The 18,489-nt window shown below is 52.0% G+C and overlaps 1 protein-coding gene across 1 annotated transcript in view; it reads left to right on the top strand.

Annotated features, from left to right (window-relative positions):
- Window positions 1-984: 984 nt before the first annotated feature.
- The window catches only part of ONECUT2 (one cut homeobox 2), a gene marked incomplete at both ends in the record, with an annotated part of 36,516 nt that continues 19,011 nt past the window's right edge, over window positions 985-18,489 (top strand). The window contains one exon of the mRNA XM_084252208.1: window positions 985-2,209. Coding sequence (XP_084108334.1) covers window positions 985-2,209 — 1,225 coding nt within the window. The remainder of the gene's footprint in view (window positions 2,210-18,489) is intronic.

Raw genomic sequence — 18,489 nt, forward strand, 5'->3', positions numbered from 1 at the left:
GCGCCGCCCGTGGGCTTCCGCGCGCCGGCCGCGAGGGCGCTGGAGTTCCTCTGCCCGGTGCGTTCTGCACGCTCCGACCTCGGGAATGCGCCCCGCATTAGCATGCACCGGCGCCTGCATTTTAAAAGGTTAAACTACCTCCCCGCGAGGAGCGCTCGGGAAGTGGCTGGGTCGGAGACGCCTGTTTGTTTTCGCAGCAGCTCGCAGAGGAGTCGCCTCCCCGGCTCACTACTCGTCTGCAGAAGAGCTCCGGGGCCCGGCGCAGGCAACGGCAGCCACGTCCTCCCCGCGGATCGCAGCTGCCCGCGAGGAGCCCGGACGGGCATCTTTAGCATAATTTCGCTCCCTGGCTAACGCGCTCGCCTCTGTCCCCCCGGCTCCGCGCCCCCTCCCGCCTCCCTCCCTCTCCTTGACGTTGCTTCCAGCGGCGGCCAGGGAGGAAAAAGGCTCCGAGCCGTCAGCCAAACCTGAAACGCGCGGCCCCGCCCTCCCCGCGCTCACTGGCGGGCCGGCCGCGGAGACCCGCCTCCCGGCGCGGCTGCGGCTCCGCAGTGGCCGGTGGCGGCGCCCGTCGCGCGCGGCCCCGCCCGGCGGCGGGAGGGTAGGTTGGCCGCCCCGGCGAGCGGCAGAGCCTTCTGGACAGCTCCCGCTCACCCAAACAGAAGACGTCGGCGCCGGAGCGGGCTCGGACATGGCGAGGCAGCGCGCCGGCCCGAGCGGCGGGGCCCGGTGATCCCTCCCTCCCTCCCCGCCCCCTCCCCTCTCCCGCACGCGCGCCCCGCCGCCCCCACCCCGCCCCCACCCCGCGCGCCCGCCCGCCGGAGCCGGAGCCGGAGCCGGAGCCGGAGCCGGGGCGCACGCCCGCACGCGCGCTCTCCACGCGCCCCGCGCCGCCCCGCGCCCGCGGCGGGCCCGCCACGCGCGCCCCGCCAGCCCGCCGGCCGCCCCCGCCGACCCCGCCGCCCCCGGGCCCCGATGGACTGAATGAAGGCTGCCTACACCGCCTATCGATGCCTCACCAAAGACCTAGAAGGCTGCGCCATGAACCCGGAGCTGACAATGGAAAGTCTGGGCACTTTGCACGGGCCGGCCGGCGGCGGCTCCGGCGGGGCCGGCGGCGGGGCCGGCGGGGCCGGCGGCGGGGGCCCGGGCCATGAGCAGGAGCTGCTGGCCAGCCCCAGCCCCCACCACGCGGGCCGCGGCGCCGCCGGCGCGCTCCGGGGCCCGCCGCCGCCCACGGCGCACCAGGAGCTGGGCACGGCGGCGGCCGCGGCCGCGGCGGCCTCGCGCTCGGCCATGGTCACCAGCATGGCCTCGATCCTGGACGGCGGCGACTACCGGCCGGAGCTCTCCATCCCGCTGCACCACGCCATGACCATGTCCTGCGAGTCGTCGCCGCCCGGCATGGGCATGACCAACACCTACACCACGCTGACGCCGCTCCAGCCGCTGCCGCCCATCTCCACCGTGTCCGACAAGTTCCACCACCCGCACCCGCACCACCACCCGCACCACCACCACCACCACCACCACCAGCGCCTGTCGGGCAACGTCAGCGGCAGCTTCACGCTCATGCGGGACGAGCGCGGGCTCCCGGCCATGAACAACCTCTACAGCCCCTACAAGGAGATGCCCGGCATGAGCCAGAGCCTGTCCCCGCTGGCCGCCACGCCGCTGGGCAACGGGCTGGGCGGCCTCCACAACGCGCAGCAGAGTCTGCCCAACTACGGGCCGCCGGGCCACGACAAGATGCTCAGCCCCAACTTCGACGCGCACCACACTGCCATGCTGACCCGCGGCGAGCAGCACCTGTCCCGCGGCCTGGGCACCCCGCCTGCGGCCATGATGTCTCACCTCAACGGCCTGCACCACCCGGGCCACGCTCAGTCGCACGGGCCGGTGCTGGCGCCCAGCCGCGAGCGGCCACCCTCGTCCTCCTCCGGGTCGCAGGTGGCCACGTCGGGCCAGCTGGAGGAGATCAACACCAAGGAGGTGGCCCAGCGCATCACCGCCGAGCTGAAGCGCTACAGCATCCCGCAGGCGATCTTTGCGCAGAGGGTGCTGTGCCGGTCTCAGGGGACGCTCTCCGACCTGCTCCGGAACCCAAAACCGTGGAGTAAACTCAAATCTGGCAGGGAGACCTTCCGCAGGATGTGGAAGTGGCTGCAGGAGCCCGAGTTCCAGCGCATGTCCGCCTTACGCCTGGCAGGTAAGCCAGGGGGCTGGGGGGTCGGGGGTCGCCTGCTGTCAGGCTGCTGGGAAGAGGGCTCGGGGGTGCTACGGCCCCAAGTCAGCACAACTAGTCATATCTCCACTCCTCTCCCCCATAGCTTTCTATTTCTTCTTGACTTTATTTCTTCTTCCACTTCCTCTTTCTCTCTTTTTTTTTTCCTCTTCTTTTTCTTCTCCCCCCTCTCTGAGTTTTCACGGACCCACCCCACGCCCACTCCATTCCTCCAGTGTGCCAACTTTGTCCTCTCTTTGCAGCCCTTCCCAGTTGTGGGGGGCGCGCCGGGGGTGCGCGGTGTCTGTTAGGAGCCCTCTCTTCCCGGGACTCCGAGGCTGAGGGTTGCCCTTATGCAAAATCCCGTGCACTTGAACTCTTGTTTAGACAATACATTTCAGGTTTCCAGGCTGCCTGTCTCCCTGCATGGAGGCATTTGGGGGACTTTTTGCTCTTCAAAAGGGAAAAAGATCTCTGTTATCCTCCTACCCACCATGTCAGGCAAACTTCTTTGGGCACTGGCAGGAGTCAGGGCTCTGCCCGCGCGGGGAACTGGTGGCCGAGGTACCACAGCGCTCCCTGAGCTCATCTCCGGCCTTGGCCTTGGCGCCGCCGGGGCTTCCTGAGCGCAAGAGCGGGCTTGGGTCAGCTCCCGAGTCGCTGCTCACAGCGAGGGGAGAGTGCCAGGACGAAGGTTGGGACTGTCACGTTCGCCTCTTAGGGAGGACCGGGGAGGAAAAACTCAGAGTGAGGAAGCGCCCGGTCTCACTCGCCGGCCGCCCCTGCCCCGCTCCCAGCGTTTCCTGGGATGGATTGGCCAAGGTTTGGTTGGGCTACTGGAGAAGCCTGGCGCTCGCGGGAAGAGGTGCTGGGAAATTAAGATGCAGGTTATTTAATGCATCTTGGCCGCGGGCTACTGGCTCCGCCTTTGCATTAAGCGGACGCTGATAGTGCGCGTTGCGCGGCGGCGGGGAGGGCGGCCGGCGGGAGGGGACGGGTGGACGTTCTGCTTACATTGTTCTGGAGCCGGCTTGGCTCTTTGTGCCTCCTCTAGCGGCCGAGCCGCGAGGTACAGCCCTCTATTGTTCTAAGGAGCACAGAAACCTCCTGTGTGGGCGGCGGGAGCAAGAGAGGAAGGCGCAGCAGCGGCTGCGACTGGCATGGAGTTGTGCGCTTTTGTGCGCAAACCCAACGCCGGGCGCGTGGCAATCGCGCTGCCCCCGGGACCGCGCCGCGGGTCAAAGGGGAAAAGTGTCCAGGCGCCACACTGAGAGGACACGCACTACCCGACTGCGAGTCGAGTCGGGATGGACAGCTTATCTTGAACCGGGGCGATCTCTAGCCATCCAGTCACCTGGGGGAAGAGCAGGTGGAGGCTCTGATTTAAGTAGGTGCTGCCCCGGCGTCCTGAGCGGCAAGTTCAGGCTTCCCGGCTCAGGGGCTTTCCAGCCTGGAGGATGGGACACGCTCTACTGACCACAGACCCACGGGGTGGGGGCGAGAAACCACCAGCGTGTTCACCCAGGCTTAGGAGGGGGCATTTCGGCTCTGACAGCCCCCACCTTTGCCAGCTGTTGGAAGATTCCCGTTTCTAGTAGATGATCGCCCAGAAGTGTTGATCTGAAAAGGTAAAAAAAAAAAAAAAAAAAGCTAGCTTTCCACCAAAGAGCTTCTTCAAATCGGGGAGATCCAAATACTTTTGCCTGGAATTAGGAATGTACTTTTGCCTTTCGCTGACTTCCTGCCTACAATTATCTTTAATTTGCTCTTGGTTCCTAGCAAAGATTAAGCAGTTAAGATAGTAGTGGTGAGAAATAAATTGGAATCTTACTAGACAACTCCAAACAGTGTGGTACCCCTTTGTATTAGATCCCCGAAAAACAACCCTGGCCCCTCTAGGGGAACTCTACTACTGGGCTGGCTTTCTGGGCACAGGTGGTCTGAGGACGTCTGGCAGCCAGTCTTGGGGGTCAGGGATACAGTTGAAAGCAGAATGACAGCTATTTTACTCCAGTCCATTTCAGAGCGCTGCCGCCCCCTCAGGCCTGTCCCTGAAAAGGCCAGAGCTGTTAAAAACAAACAAACAAACAAAAAACCCACCAAAAAACACGTGCCTCTGCCCATGTAAGTCTGAAGTAATGTGGCAAGTAATTCTCAGGGAGTATCAGCTTTTCCTATGGCCCGACGAGCTGCTGGCATGAAGGAGAATGTGCCATCCCGCAGGGTCCCCAGTCCCATCACCCCACCCTGGCAGGGTCCAAGCGGTGACTGATCAGGGGCTGCTGGCCTCTGAGCTTTTTGTTGGTAGAATCCTGAAGCCACCTTCATGGGAGACTGAAAACCTCCTTCAGTGAATAGGAAATTCCTGCTGAGGACCCTGCTTTGCTCAAGCATTCAAATGTGTGTCTGTTTTATTACCCGGAGTTGAAAAGGGACAAGAGCTTTAGCCTTTTTATCTGGCCATTTTATCAGCAACTACAAGTGTGCTGAGTGGTTATTATTACATAGGAGGCTTTTCAGTTTGGGGTCAGTAGATCAGTCTCTTCAGACACTGACGCGGGAGCCAGGCCTGGTAAGTAGGTATTATGTGCTCAGGAGCGCTAGGGGACAGGAGCAAATGGAGAAGAAAAGCCGAGGCCTTCTCCGCCAAGGAGTATTGATCGGAATCCCCGCCGGGATGCCGCTGAGGGCCCGCATCGGTGGCTCCCGGGGTTAAACAAGCCCAGTGGCTCCAGGGGCGCTGGGCCTGACTCCCAGGCCCCACTCCTCGCAGAGACGCCCCCCCACCCCACTCCCATCTCGTCCAAACCAGGTCTCTTCTCTCTCTAGCTCTCCTGTATAGTTTCCCTTTCTCCTTCTCACTTTGGGCCCCTCAGGGTCTTGCCAGCGGCCCAAGCACACCGGGTTTGAGGGACCTCAAGAATCAGATGATTTAGGCCAGCACCCGCCAGTCTCACCGCTGGGTAGGGGAAGCCCTGTCCCCAGAGGCGACCTGCCGCTCCTCTCCCCCCCCCCCCCACGCGTCTCCCCCTGCGCACTGCCCGGGCGCATGGAGGGGACATACGAAGACATCGGGAAAACTCAGATTACCCCGGCATTCGATTTTAGAGAAATGGACTTAAAGTGCACCATTTTGCCCGGAAAGGCTGAGGAGGGCAGGTCGTGGTCACAGCCGCGCCGCTTTGTCGGTCTCCGAGACTGGTTCTCATGAACCCGGCGAGGGACCGGTGGGCAAACTCCCGCGGGGTGGAGAAGAAACACTCTTGGGCTTTGTGCCCACGAGGCCTCTGAATTAAGTACAGACGTGAATACGGAGGGAAACTGAGCGAATCCGGCGAGAACTTGGACGGGGGCCTGCTGATGGAAACCTGGGCCCGGGCAGCGGAGCGGTTTCCTTCAACTCCCCGGGAAGGCGCACAGCGCCTGGCAAAGTTTCTGCCTCTCACCCCGGCTCCGGGGCCGGCCAGCGGGAGCTGCCTCCCGTCCCCGCGCTGACAGACGCCGGACCTCCCAGTGGCCATTCCATAGCCACCTCTGTTCAAACCTCCAGGACCCGTAACCAACCGCCACGGTGTCGCCTGGGCACCTGGTGCCCGCAGTGGCCGAGTGTGGCGGGAGCCTCGCGCAGGGGTCCCGAGAGGGGCGGCACGTGCGTGCGTCTCCTTGGTGCCAGGCCGTCCCGGGCTGCGCTGGCCCTCCCGAATCTCGAAGCCCAGGAGCGGGGGTGGCGACCTCCTGCGAAACCCTCTCCCTCGGGCCCTCCCGCGACTCCGGCTCGCGGTCCAGCGGGTCCACCCCAGTAGATCAGCCCGGGAGGCTGAACGCGACGGTGCCGGTGCAGAACACGCCACGTTTTCCGCCTGCTGACTGGCCGCATTAATAATTGAAAAGCTGGCTGCTGTCGCTGCCTCGTCGAATCCCGGGTGCTCAGAGCGCACCTTTGGAACTTGCCTTGGGGTGGGTGGGCGCGGGGGCGGGGCGCGAGCGCGGGTGGTGGAGCCGAGCGCGAGACGCAGCCGCTGCCACTGCCGCTGCTGCCGGCGCCTGGACGCGAGAGGCCGCGCGTTTATTTTTATTCAGACTTTCTACCATGTGGTTATGTCACTTTCTCAAACAAATGTGTATATGGAGGGAGATCGATGCTGATAATGTTTAGAAGATTAAAAGAGCATTAATGCTGGCAACAATAACGTAAACGTGTGGACCCAGATTTCATTGATCTGGAACCTGATCCGGCGCTTTTCCAGTAAGCCCGACGGCACGCCCTTCCCAGCAGAGCTCCCGCCAGCGCCCCGGCTCCCCAGCGCCCTGGCTCCCCAGCGCCCTGGCTCCCCAGCACTCTGGCCTTGCTGCTTCCCCAGTTCGGGGAAGGTTCCTGTTGGCGGCAGCTCCTCCCGCACGAAGCCTTGACCTCCCCTTCCAGCCCGGCTCGCTGGGGCGCGGAACTGGCTGCAGTCTCGGGTTTTCGGGCTCTGGGGCGGCGGGGTGCGGGACGGCGCGGGGCAGCCCCTCGCCCTCAGGCTCTCTTCCCCAGGGCCCGGCGCCTCCCGCTGGCGCGTCCCCTGGTTAGACCAGCAGGGTCCAGGGCACCTTATTTCCTCCTTCGAAACCATCCTGGAAATTCGGTCTCCAGATATGCGGGAACAACCAAGCCTCACCTGGGGGAGGGAGCCCAACTTTTGGAAACTTTAGAAAGCTGCCAGCTATATAACCTGGAAGCGTCTTGATCTGTGAACTGTCCTTTTCATGAAAAGAGAACATTTGCGTTGAATGTTCCCATCCACAGACTTTCTAGTAGATGCATTAGTTGGACAATTAAACGCTACCCTGGTGACAAAAGTCTGGACTTCATTCCCTGGAATGGTAGAGTCAGCGCTTCCCTGGGCTGATTGAGTCAACTAGGGAAGAGGTTTGTTTCCTGCCCTAGCTGGGGCAGGAAGGTAAGAAAACCTCTTCCTAAGAAAGCCTCTTCCTCTTTCCACCCACTGGAAAGAACGTCCTCTCTGAGACACCTACCAAGGAGGTTTTCTCGGAGTCTCCAGAATTGACTGGAAAAGAATTCTTAAGCTCTTGCAGCCGGAGAGAGCGGTCCACCCTGCTAACCACTCTCCCCTGTCAAGTGGTGGCTGTTCTTCCAGGAGAAAGGCCGCCATGAATTTTACTGGGAAGAATGAAGCAGCTCAGCCTGTCGTGGGGGTGGGAGGAACCAAAAGTGTTTTGGTGGTTTTGAAAGTATGGCTCCTTCATTTGGAGAAAGCCCAACTTTTCCTTGAAGAGATGGTCTCACCCTGGAAGGAGAATGCCGTCCTTCCTTCTCCAAGAACAAAACTGGAAAAGAAAGAGGAAGGCAAGAGAAAACAAGGCTTGCATTGCTGTGTGGTGAGGTATGCAGATGCCAGCAGGTGTTTCTGTCCGTCCTCTCCAGAGGTGGGGGTCATGTTCCCACCAGTGGCTGTCTTTGAATAAGGGCACTTTGCTGTGGCTTCTGGGTTCTTAGACCCCTCCAAAAACTATAACTGGCTAGGTCAGGTGACCAGATACAGAAGTGGGGGGGATGGGTAGAGGACAGGGGCTTACTTCTGGATCCAAGGCCCTTTGTCAAGAGCCTCTAGGTCCTATGAGGGGCAAATGAGCTTTACCAAGTGGGGTCTTAGGCTCTCCCTACCCCCAAATTAGAAGACAGAATGTGAGGGTACCTCAGAAGGTGCCCTCCTACCCCCAGTCCCCCAGAGTCTCCTCTAGAGCCAGGTCTGCCCAGGCAACAGGAACTTGAGCCTCTTTGCCTTCCTGAGCACCAAGCCTGATCCTCAAAGGAAGGAGAGCCTGCCTCTCCTGCCATCCTCAACCCAAGCCTTCACTTTTTGGGTCACCTCTTGGCTTCCTGGTCTTTAGAACACATTGCTAAAGGAAGTTCAGAGAAAAGGGGTTGAAAGTTCTCAGGAAGAAAGCACTACTGACCCCCAGATCCCTCAAACCCCCCCCACCACCATAACTGGTGATGGCACAAACTGTCTTCTGTAAAAATGGTGTCATGTAGGGGGATCCCTGGAGGAATGGAAACCTCAAAGCAAAAGCAGAAAGATTTAGTTTCTGGGTTTTTGCCAAAGGAAGGGGAAGAAATGAGGAGGGAATAAATAGAAATAATTGCCTGGATAAAGTCTCTGGGGAAAGGGGTGACTGTCGAGGTACCCTGGGCTTTAAACTTCATCCACAGACTTCAGGTTATGCTCACCCTGACCCTCTCAGAGGCACTTGTTTTTCCTGACCTGGAGAATGCCACTTCCTCCAGGGGGGCACTTTTCTTGGAGGAGAGAGACCATTATGAGGTCATTTATATTGTCACATGCAGAGCCCATTCAAGATGGGGCGGAGACCTATTGGCACCCCTCATCACTCAGTCTGTCCCCCTAAATGACTTCAGTGCCTTTGGGAAGGACTTTTTGGTTTCCAAGTCTCACTCAAGGCAAGGACTGAAAAATGGGCTTAGTTTTTTGTAGGGGCAGGTAAGGTAACGCAGCCCATCCCATGCCTGACAGGCCACGGAGGCAGAGGCTGTGGGAGTGTGGCTTGAGATAGTCTCATTTGGGAAGCAGGATTCCTAGAAGCTGTGGACATTTGTTATGAAAAAATGTCCCACACAAATTGTCCCAGAGGGAAGGGAGGCTCTGCATTCCACCTCGGCGCCTCTCTCATCATTTGAAGATCCATTACTCTTCTGTAGAAAGCAGACTTTGTTTGGGTTGGAAGCACACCTCCAATGTAATTTAATCAGCATTGGACTTTGGCTCCTGTAATCAAATATACATATACTTTCTTCTGCAGCAAGAAAAATAATTTCTCTGTAACTGGTATTGACTTGAAGTCATGTAATCTCTGGAAAGCATCACGTTTTTAAAGGGAAAGGTAAAATTAAGGGGAAAAGAATCCACAGTTTTAGTGGTTTGCCTTGTCATTGCTAAGAGAGCCAGTTACCACCTAAGAAAGGGCAGAAAAATCCTTCTCGTGCTCAAATCCTGGTGCTGCTCCAATTGTAGATAATTTCAGTCCATCTGTGTGTCCTCTGTGCAATCAACCTCCCTAATCTTTAGTGGTGGGAAACAAGGTTGACTGGCTCACCAAATTGGGCTTTATATTTAGGTCGGGTTGAAACATCCTAGGGGAAGCCTGTTTGCCTTTCCATTTTTTACCCTCTTTGGTGTGACCACAAGCATCAGTAGCAGGAGCCCGGGGAAAGCAAGCCCCTTCTTTAATGTTGAGTGGTAGCCATTGCCAGCTTGTGCCCCACTCCAGTGCCAGGGTCTTGAGCCTGGAGCTCTGCTCTAGAACATACCCCTAGAGCCAGCTTGGACTCCCCACCCCCAGGGTGAGGCTCTGGGATTTACCCAGGTTGGGTCTGTTAGGGAATCTGTTGTAAACACAGATCCATTGATTTGCATTTGTCAGAGAGTAAAGTTAAACCAGTGAAAAGAGAAGCCCTTACCCTTTTATGCAGGGCCAGGGAAACCTTTCATATTGATCCTATTGATCCAACCTTTCCCTTTAAGGAAACCACATAGTTAAAGACCCTCGTTCAATAGATTTACCCTTCGCGCTTGTGATATTCCTTTAAGTGTTCTCATCTAGGATAGCTGGGCATTAAGCCCACACTCCAAACCAAACAAAAATGAAATGGGGTAGGAGGGGAGGGCTCAGGAAGCAAAATTGTGGGAAGTGAAATGGAATCAAACTGAAATGTGTGATGACTTGGTTGGGGATGTTTTCCTCATTCTTCTAGGATGACATGCCTGAATAAGGACAACACAGATTTATTTAGCATCTCTTTTTTCCCCCACAAAAGAAAATCAGCTGATATACAGAGTAGCTTCATCTCAGAAACATCATTTTCTACTGTAAAATTATTTAAACCAAGCTACTAGTTTGGTTCATTTAATCTGTTTCACTTAAAAGTAGTATTATTTCCACAAAAATGAGTTTGGTTCATAGGTAGCAAGTCAGGAATAGAATTATTCCCAGAAATGCAGTATTTTGAACTGTGTATAGAGCACAGACACTAAAGTCATTGCAAAAGAGAGAGAGTAGGCGAGCGAGGAGTTGTGTGTTCTGAAGGGAGTGGGTAGAAAATAGACCCAAAGTCAGGTTCAACTTTTCTATAGAGCAGTGTGGATGGACTAGGAATTGCTGAATGTTATTTTTTGTCCCTAATGCTTACAGATTATGAAAATGAAAGCTTTTTTGTTTCCCAAACCGTCGCCATGATCTGTTTCACTTCTTTGACTCTTTTTGTTCTGTACATAACACACATGTGTGATTTTTTTTTTTCAGTGTGGTACATGTGCTATTCCTACTTGGCTATCTCTAGGGTTGTGTTCAGACATTCATGTTTGCTTTATGTGATTGAAAAATATTAATGATTCCTTAGGTGAGCTAATGTATTTATCTGCTGAGTGAGTTCAAAGGGCAGAGTTCAACTATGGTTCAGGTTAATTGAACAGGAAGCCGTGAGCTCTCCAGGCTGTGCTGAACAAGGGACCAGTCCCTTAAAAACATCACACTCAGCAAACATACAATTTCACTGTCCTCATCCTGGAGTCTGATAGAAGAGGCTCAGATCAGCTTGGATCGCCTGTTTAAAAACCCAAAGCAAAGCACAGCAACTGCAACAAAACCCTGGAGTCCCCCTCAGGGAAGAAGAGTTTTCTCATTGGCTAATTGCTTTATTGGTAGCACTGACCTGCAGAGCAGCTGCAGGGGCCTGGACGGAGGCTTAGGCCTTAGAATAATGTGCTCCATTAGAACAGGGCAAGACATTTTTTGTTTACTCAATCGGAGCTCCCTGCAAAATGCCATTAACCCCAGCCCAACCGCATGTGTGCTGCAAAAGCCAAAGGTCACCCCAGTCAGACTGTAGGTGCTGCCAGCTCTGCCCTGGGGGGAGGGGGGTACCCAGCTGGCATTGCCCTCCCCAAGCTTGGCCCAGCCCATGGGCCCCCTCCAGAGCTTTGACCAGAGCCAGCCCTTGCACAACTTGTTTACATTTCCCAATTGCTGAATCATGTTATTGATGATTAAACAGTTTTGTTCTGAGCACGTCAATCACACTAGGGAAAAAAAATCCTCCCACTGACCCTCTCTTTTCTATTTATGTTGCCTTCATCAGCATGCATTACAGTAAATAGAATTGTGCAAACGGTGCTTTTTAGCAGGAATACAGTCTGGATAAGTGCTTGGATCAAGAGGAAGGCAGACCTCCCAACATGGCTCCTAGGTTGCTTAGCAGAAGGAAGGGTTGAGGTGGAGCCAGGAACAGTCAGGGCATCCCACCCAGAGCACCTTGAGCTAGAGCGCCACCTGCCGGGAGTCTTCCAACTGCAGTACACCTTGCACCCACCCCCCACCAAAGCCCAAGTCTGTTCCTTCATTTTGTTCCAAGTCTTTATGTCTTCATTAGCCCCCAAGTCTTTATGTCCTCACAACCCATATTTTCCTAAAAATTTCTCAAGGGACTTTTTCTCGGTTCTTTGGGGCTCAGACCTTTCTCTTCTAAGTCATTGTTAAAGAGAAGTCGGTGGTTCTACCATGATGGGTGCGGAAAGTCTCCCAACCTGAATATTGGGGTAATAGTCTCTTGCTTAGTTAGAGAGTGTTTGGGGAAAGAGAAACAAACAAAGCAAAAAAAAAATCCCTAAGAGAGAAGGATGGTTATATGTGTAAGAGAAATTACTCCACTTATGGTGCCTGTGAGGGCTGTGCCAACTGTAAGTTGCTCTGCAAAAGTAAAATATTGTACAGAGGGAGTAGAGAGTATTGGTATGGGCAGGAAGAACATCAGGGAAGGTATATGCCAAATCAGCGAGCCAGAGGTGGGCTCTATGAAATCTCCTGGGAAGAGTAAAAGTGATCCAGTCGTTTTGCAGTTGCAAAGAAGTGAGCCAGTGGGCTAGACTTGGAGCCAAACTGAGGAGCTGGCTGTAGCTCTGTGGGCGGCAGCTGTTTCCAGACTTCGCCTCACATCGATTCAGGCCCGCAGCCCCTGGCAGCCGGCACCTGTGGTGGGTGGCCCGGTCCGCGCCCGGCTGGGGCTTCAGCACCACGAACAGCGCCACGGAGCGCCCCTGGAGCCTCGCGTTGGCAGCTGAGCGAATTCGCGCATCTCCACCCAGAGAAAGGAGACGGGCCCTAAACCGGGTTGAATCCGAGCAAGACCCTGCTCGGTAGTTCCCTCTCTCTAGATCTCTGAGTCCCTGACCAAACAGAGCCTCAGATTTTCCTCTCCAATCCGGAGGCTGCTCGCTTCTCTGTGTGAGGTCCCCGATAATAAAGGCAGAGGAGGCTGCTGCGGGTGAAAGGACAAAAGATGCTAAGCGACCCTTTCCTTCAAAAGGGGAAGAGTATTACCACTGTTGGGGGCAGAGGAATTGAACTATTTTTCCCTCTGTGTTCCTGCCTTCTGCAGGGGTTGATTGCTGCTCTCAACATGATATTTCAGATTTAGGATTTCCTTTCAGGGTTTACAGTTTGCTGGAGCCCTCTTCACAACCCCCCCCCCCCAACCCCCAGGTACACACAAATGGATGTTTTGTTTTTCCCATCCACATGTTCCTGGTTTTTTAAAAAATATGTTTTCAACAATGTTCTCATGTCAGCAGTAATGTCGCAGGAAAAGCCAGCTGTGTGACATCACTACCTGTGATACATCTAGAAATTGTGTTCGCTTTCTTGAGGGGGCTTGATGGGGTTCTCATTAAAAGGAATCTTTTGACTGTGGGTACCTTGGTGGTGGGTGCGATGTGGCAACATACATACAGAAGAGGTGTGGACCTGTACCTCTGAATATACATGGCATCGTAAACCAATGTTACCTCCATTCAAACAAACAAACAAACACAAAAACAAATTAAAAAGCCTCTCCATTGCTTCTTATGGCCAAGGGATGGGTCACTTCCTCCAGCCACACAATGGAATCATGTGGCCCTGGCCCTCGCAGGAGCTGGCATTGGGCACTGACCCCTGACTCTGGCATGATTTGTGTTGTTATTCCAAAGAAAAGAAGCAGGTGGGTCTTTTTGGTTTACATTGGGCACAGCTCACATCTCTGGGTTTCTAGTAAAATGGCCATTGGCTTCCCAAAGCTAATTAAAATGTAAACCTTTGCTTTATTTCAGGGAACTTCAGATCGAGCCTAGTTTGCTGCTGAAGTTGTTTTCAGGAAGGGGGAGCATAGGAACAGACAGTTGCCCTCTTTAAAAGAAAAACAAGAGCATGATAAATGAGATTTTCTTTCCTGTAACAATTCATCTTTAAACTCCAAGTAGCTCTTGGGTAAAAGGAAGGAAAATACAATCCCAAACAAAACAAATATGGTAGGGCATATACTCTCAATGTTGAAAACAGTAATTTTCTGTGTCTAAACAGAACAGGAATGTATTTGAATCAAACCTAAGAACTCTTTTTAATGTATTTGATAAACACTGATTAGAGCAGTTTCTTCAAGCCATATGATCTTTGAATTTGCAGACATGCATTTCTTAGTAGCTATTGGGTTGCATTATCAAAACCTTTTCCAGTAAAACATGGATTTGACAGTAAGCAAAGCCTTTTTTAAAGTCTATTTTATATGCATCACTGTGTCTTATTAAAATAAGGCAGTACATTCTTCAAGGGCTTGTACTAAATGCATTTCCTTTCTAGTGAACTCAGTGTGGTTTTTTAAAAGATATTTTGACAATACTGCTATATAAACAGGACGTCTCCTTTAGTCATTTCGACTCCCAATACAAAAATATACTTGGAATAAAAGAACATTTTACTTTTCTGAAATAGAGCTCCAGATTCCCAAATCTAAACCTTTAAAAAAAATCTCCTTGGATTCATTTGCTTTTTGTTTTGTTTTTTTTTTAATTTTTAAAGAGGCACGTATTTTATTTATTTATTTATTTGTTTGTTTGTTTGTTTATACATGCACTGGGTACAGTCAGAAGTGTGGGAGGGTGAGAGAATTCACCAGAGCCAGAGCGGGGAGCAGAACAGGCAGACTGACTGAAATACACTGCTGAGGGGAGCAGCGGGCGGCAGGAGAGGTCTGCGCGCCATGTGGGACCCTCCTCCGGTGGGCGGGGAGCAGCCGGGGATCGAACTGGCGCCGCAGAGGCCGCAGGGAGCTTCGCAACCCAGCGCTCAACCGCTGCGCCACCGGGAAGGCCCTGGATTCATTTGCTTTTTAATGTATACCAGAGTTCATTTCAGTTCATGTTCGAGGCTCAAGTGACTTCTTTTTTTTTTTTTTTTTAAGAATAGATCTTGTGATGTTTTCCCTTTTTTTAAAAAAAGATTTAGTATGCATACAAGAACTGGGGTGTGGGCCAGAGGTGAGGGAGGGTGAGAGGATTCACCAGAGACAGAGTGGGGAACAGAACAGGTGGACTGACTGAAATACACTGCTGAGGGGAGCAAAGGGCAAGTCAGCAGTGGGCGAGAGGTCTGCTGCACCATGTGGGCTGCTCCCTGGCCAGCTGGGGATCGAACTCGTGCTGCAGTGGCTGTGGATAGCTTCATAGGTTGCATCTTAACCCCTTGCACCACCAGGGAGGCCCTCATTGGTATGATTTTTGAGCAGTATTTCATTTCTCATGCTGTCAAGTTCTCATCAATGGAAGCTAAGATACTGCGGGTATGTGTGAGTTGTTAAAGGGAATCTTGAAGTGTGGTTCAGTCACAGTGAAAGCTTCAGATTTCGCCAGTGGGGTGAAGGGTGTGAAATGATGGTCACTAGACACTGGGAAGAGATCCATTTTAGTGCTGACTGTGGCCCCAAGGTAATCTGCTCCAGTCAGGTACTTCTTCTATGCGGCTCTCCGCATACATTGCCCTCTTTGCCATGTTCAAGTCTTTGCATGCTCTGTTCCTCTTACCTGGAATGCCTTATCTCACCTGTATCTCTCCAGGTTCTCTCCTTTCTGGCCACTTCAGATCCTCATCTGCAATCTTTCCAGTTGACTTTAGCCCCCTCTCTCCCCTCCCTTTCCTGCACTCCTCTGCAGCCATCTGTTGCGTGCTGCCCAATAGCTTCTCAGCTCTGGTCTTACTCCATTCCCTACGTCTCTCTGTGTCTCCCTTTGCTGTGGCCCTAGAGGAGGATATCATGTCCTTGTGCCTCCCACAGCTGCTGGTCCGTGGCTGAATCCATGGACGGCATCTTTTTCAAGTCAGTCTCTTGATGGATTCCTGCCTAACTTTACAGAATCTCCCAATTTCAGGCACTCTGGGGGGAAATAGATTGTGTATGTTTACTTATAGCTGACTTTCTTTTCAAGCCTCCCCTTTGTTAAAAGGGCTTTCCATAATTATTGATCATTGACAGAAATGCTGGCATAACAAAAATGGATTCCTGTGTTCATCTGAGACATAAATTTAATATGGATAAAACAGTGCCCACGATTACTTGGTTAATAACAAAGCTTGTTCTGCTTCCACACACAGCCAAAATGTTACCCGTTTTTCAAACAATTAATCCTGCAAATCCATCAGCAAATCAGAGGGACTTCTTAGTCATTTCAATGATCAATAAACTGAATTTGTGTTTAAATGGTCATTCCTTGATATACAAAAAATTCTTAGATATATAGCAAATTCTTTTGACTCAAATTTATTTGTAAAGAAAAAAAATGGCAGAGGTCAGTATTTTTATGTTTACTCTCTTGTTTTCTTATTTTTTTTTTTTTGCAAATGAGTACATCAATGAAGTTACTTGAGATCCTTGAGCCCCAGTAGTTCAAGATTTTCAGAGACATCCGCAGCTTCGCACACATAGTACTGAACTAAGCAAAGAAAGGGGGAAATTAACTTTCTTCACCTTGGATTTTACTGGATTTCTAAGATTTGAGCAGATAAATCCTCATTGACTCTCACAATATCCATACAGGATTAAGTGAAAACAGATTTTATTATCTCAACTTTTGTAAGAACCTGAAACTAATATAATTTTGCTATATGTCTTAAGTGAAAAGCATATATTGTCTTGCAATATTTTATCTTCTTCTACAGTTCTGTTTTGGCACTCATATCATACAAGTAACAAACTATGAAAAAAGCATATATGAACAGAATTTATTGTTAAAATATTCCAGACCTTTTTCTCCTGATGCCTTTAATTGAATGCATCGCCATGCTGCGTGATAATTAGGTTTGCTCGCTAAGCAATTGACCTAAGTGACTGTCATTTGTGTGCCTTGAGTAGCCAACCCAAGAATGCTTTGACACAGAGGCAGAGCCAGGCAGAGCAGGAAGCAGCTCAGAAACCTCACTGAAGAGTCTTTACTCCCAATGAGAGAACTTCTTTCCTCTGGCTGGGGCACCAAAGCCTGGGCATGGCTGGCACCAAGGCCCATCACACTCTGTTCTTTTTTCTCTCCTTGACTTATGCCTCAGCCTCTTCCTCTGCCCAAAGGAATCAGGTGGCACCAGGAGTGTCCATACTGCTGAGCTCGCGCCTCCCTGAGCAGTACCTAGAACCTCAGGCTTCCATAGGCAGATTCTAGAAAGTCAACCAAAAGAACAGAGAGGTGGGTAGGTAGGTGATTGGGTTAGAGGTGAAAGGGCAGAAAATCCACAGCACAGCTAGATGGGTGTTTTGAATATAAGACATACTAGCTCAGGAGCCAAAAAATTCTGCCTTCTTAGAACTCTGTGTCCTGGAAATCCCTAGAAGATGAGCCTCCCTCTCTGAGATGGGGAAGAGCCTCTAAAGTAAGAAGAGAGGGTATCTACAGTGGGTCCTAATCTTGTCTAAAGGATGCAGATGCCTCTCCCCTACACTGCTGGGAAGGAGTTGGAGGCACCAAGCACTGTTTCTCACCGCCCTGCCACCTAGATGATCTTGGTTGTATCAACAGGGTAGCTCAGCTTCCTGAAAGGTCTTGGGCTCTGAACTGAGACAGGCTTGGCTCTGCCATTTCCAAGCCCTAAGTTAAGCTCTGAATTTGTTGTTTCCTCCTTTATAAAATGGGAATGATTACTGTTAAAGATGACCTGTATGAAGTAGTTGTCAAGTAACAGGCTGATGAATTATCTTCACAATTAATTATCTTCACATCACCCCTTCCTCAGACTGGTGACCCAAGGGACTGAATGACTTTGGGGAGGGGGAGAGAAGCAAATAAAGTTCAGATTTATTGAATTTCTGTTACCTGCTAGTTATCAGTTCCCTATTGCAAAACTATTGCCAAGAAGGAAGCCACCCTAAAAGTCCCAGCATTTAGCAATAAACATTTTGTTCTGCAAGATTGAGCAGATCTATGCTGTTCTCGCCTGGGTTTGCCCTACTCATGTGTTTCCCACTGTGTCCTGGGACCATCAGGGTGATGAGGAATGTTCTTCTCATGGTATAGCAAAGGGGAAAGCAGAAGCAATCCATACTCTGTAACATTCCACCGGTGACAGCAAGTCTGACCACAGAGTACAGAGACAGTGAGTGGGCACTGTGTGATTACAGGGCAGGGAGCCTGGGTACAAGGAAGGGTGAATGGAGCTATTTTTTGCAGTCTGCCTTCACATACTTCAGCTCACGTTTATTCTTAAGGAAGCCATTCCTATGGTAGGGAGAAGATAGGACAACAAATCCAGCAGCAAATAGGAAGTAAACATGGAAGTATTTCTCATTCACAAGTCACAAACTGATGCCCTGTTTGGCAAGAGCTCTGCTGCTTTGAACCACGACTGCCTGGTCCACTGCACTAGAACAAAGCCGGCAGGGCCCCGAACCTTGCACACCATCATCTTCCCCTGAGCAAAACACAGTGCCTAACACAGAGTTGGGGCTCAGGAAACACAGAATGCCAAATGATTTCCGGCTCACACCGCGCTAGTGTCCTAATAAGAGGGCCTCTCCAGTTCCACCAGATAACTCCATGTAACTGACTTATATTTTAAAATAAGACTTCATTGCAAACTTGTCTATTTTTTCCCACTGAAATAATCACCAAACATCTGAGGAACAAAAATTCAAATTAACTTCTGTGGCCTGCACAAGTTAAGCCAGATCCCCATTATTCTGTGCCTACAAAATCCAGGGAGACACTTTGCTTAGGGTTTGCCAGTGAATATGAAGCAATTTGAAGGTGATCTCAAAAAGACCAAACTCTATTCCTCTGTGACGATAACAAATGAGTGTAAGGTTTGGGGTTTTTTAACCTTAGGTTTAACATCCTGGCAAGTTTTTTTTTTTTTTTTTTTAATCATAAGCAGTGTTAAAAATACTTGACAGTTTTGTC

Source organism: Talpa europaea (assembly GCF_964194135.1).
Source record: "Talpa europaea genome assembly, chromosome: 13".
Lineage (NCBI taxonomy): Eukaryota > Metazoa > Chordata > Mammalia > Eulipotyphla > Talpidae > Talpa > Talpa europaea.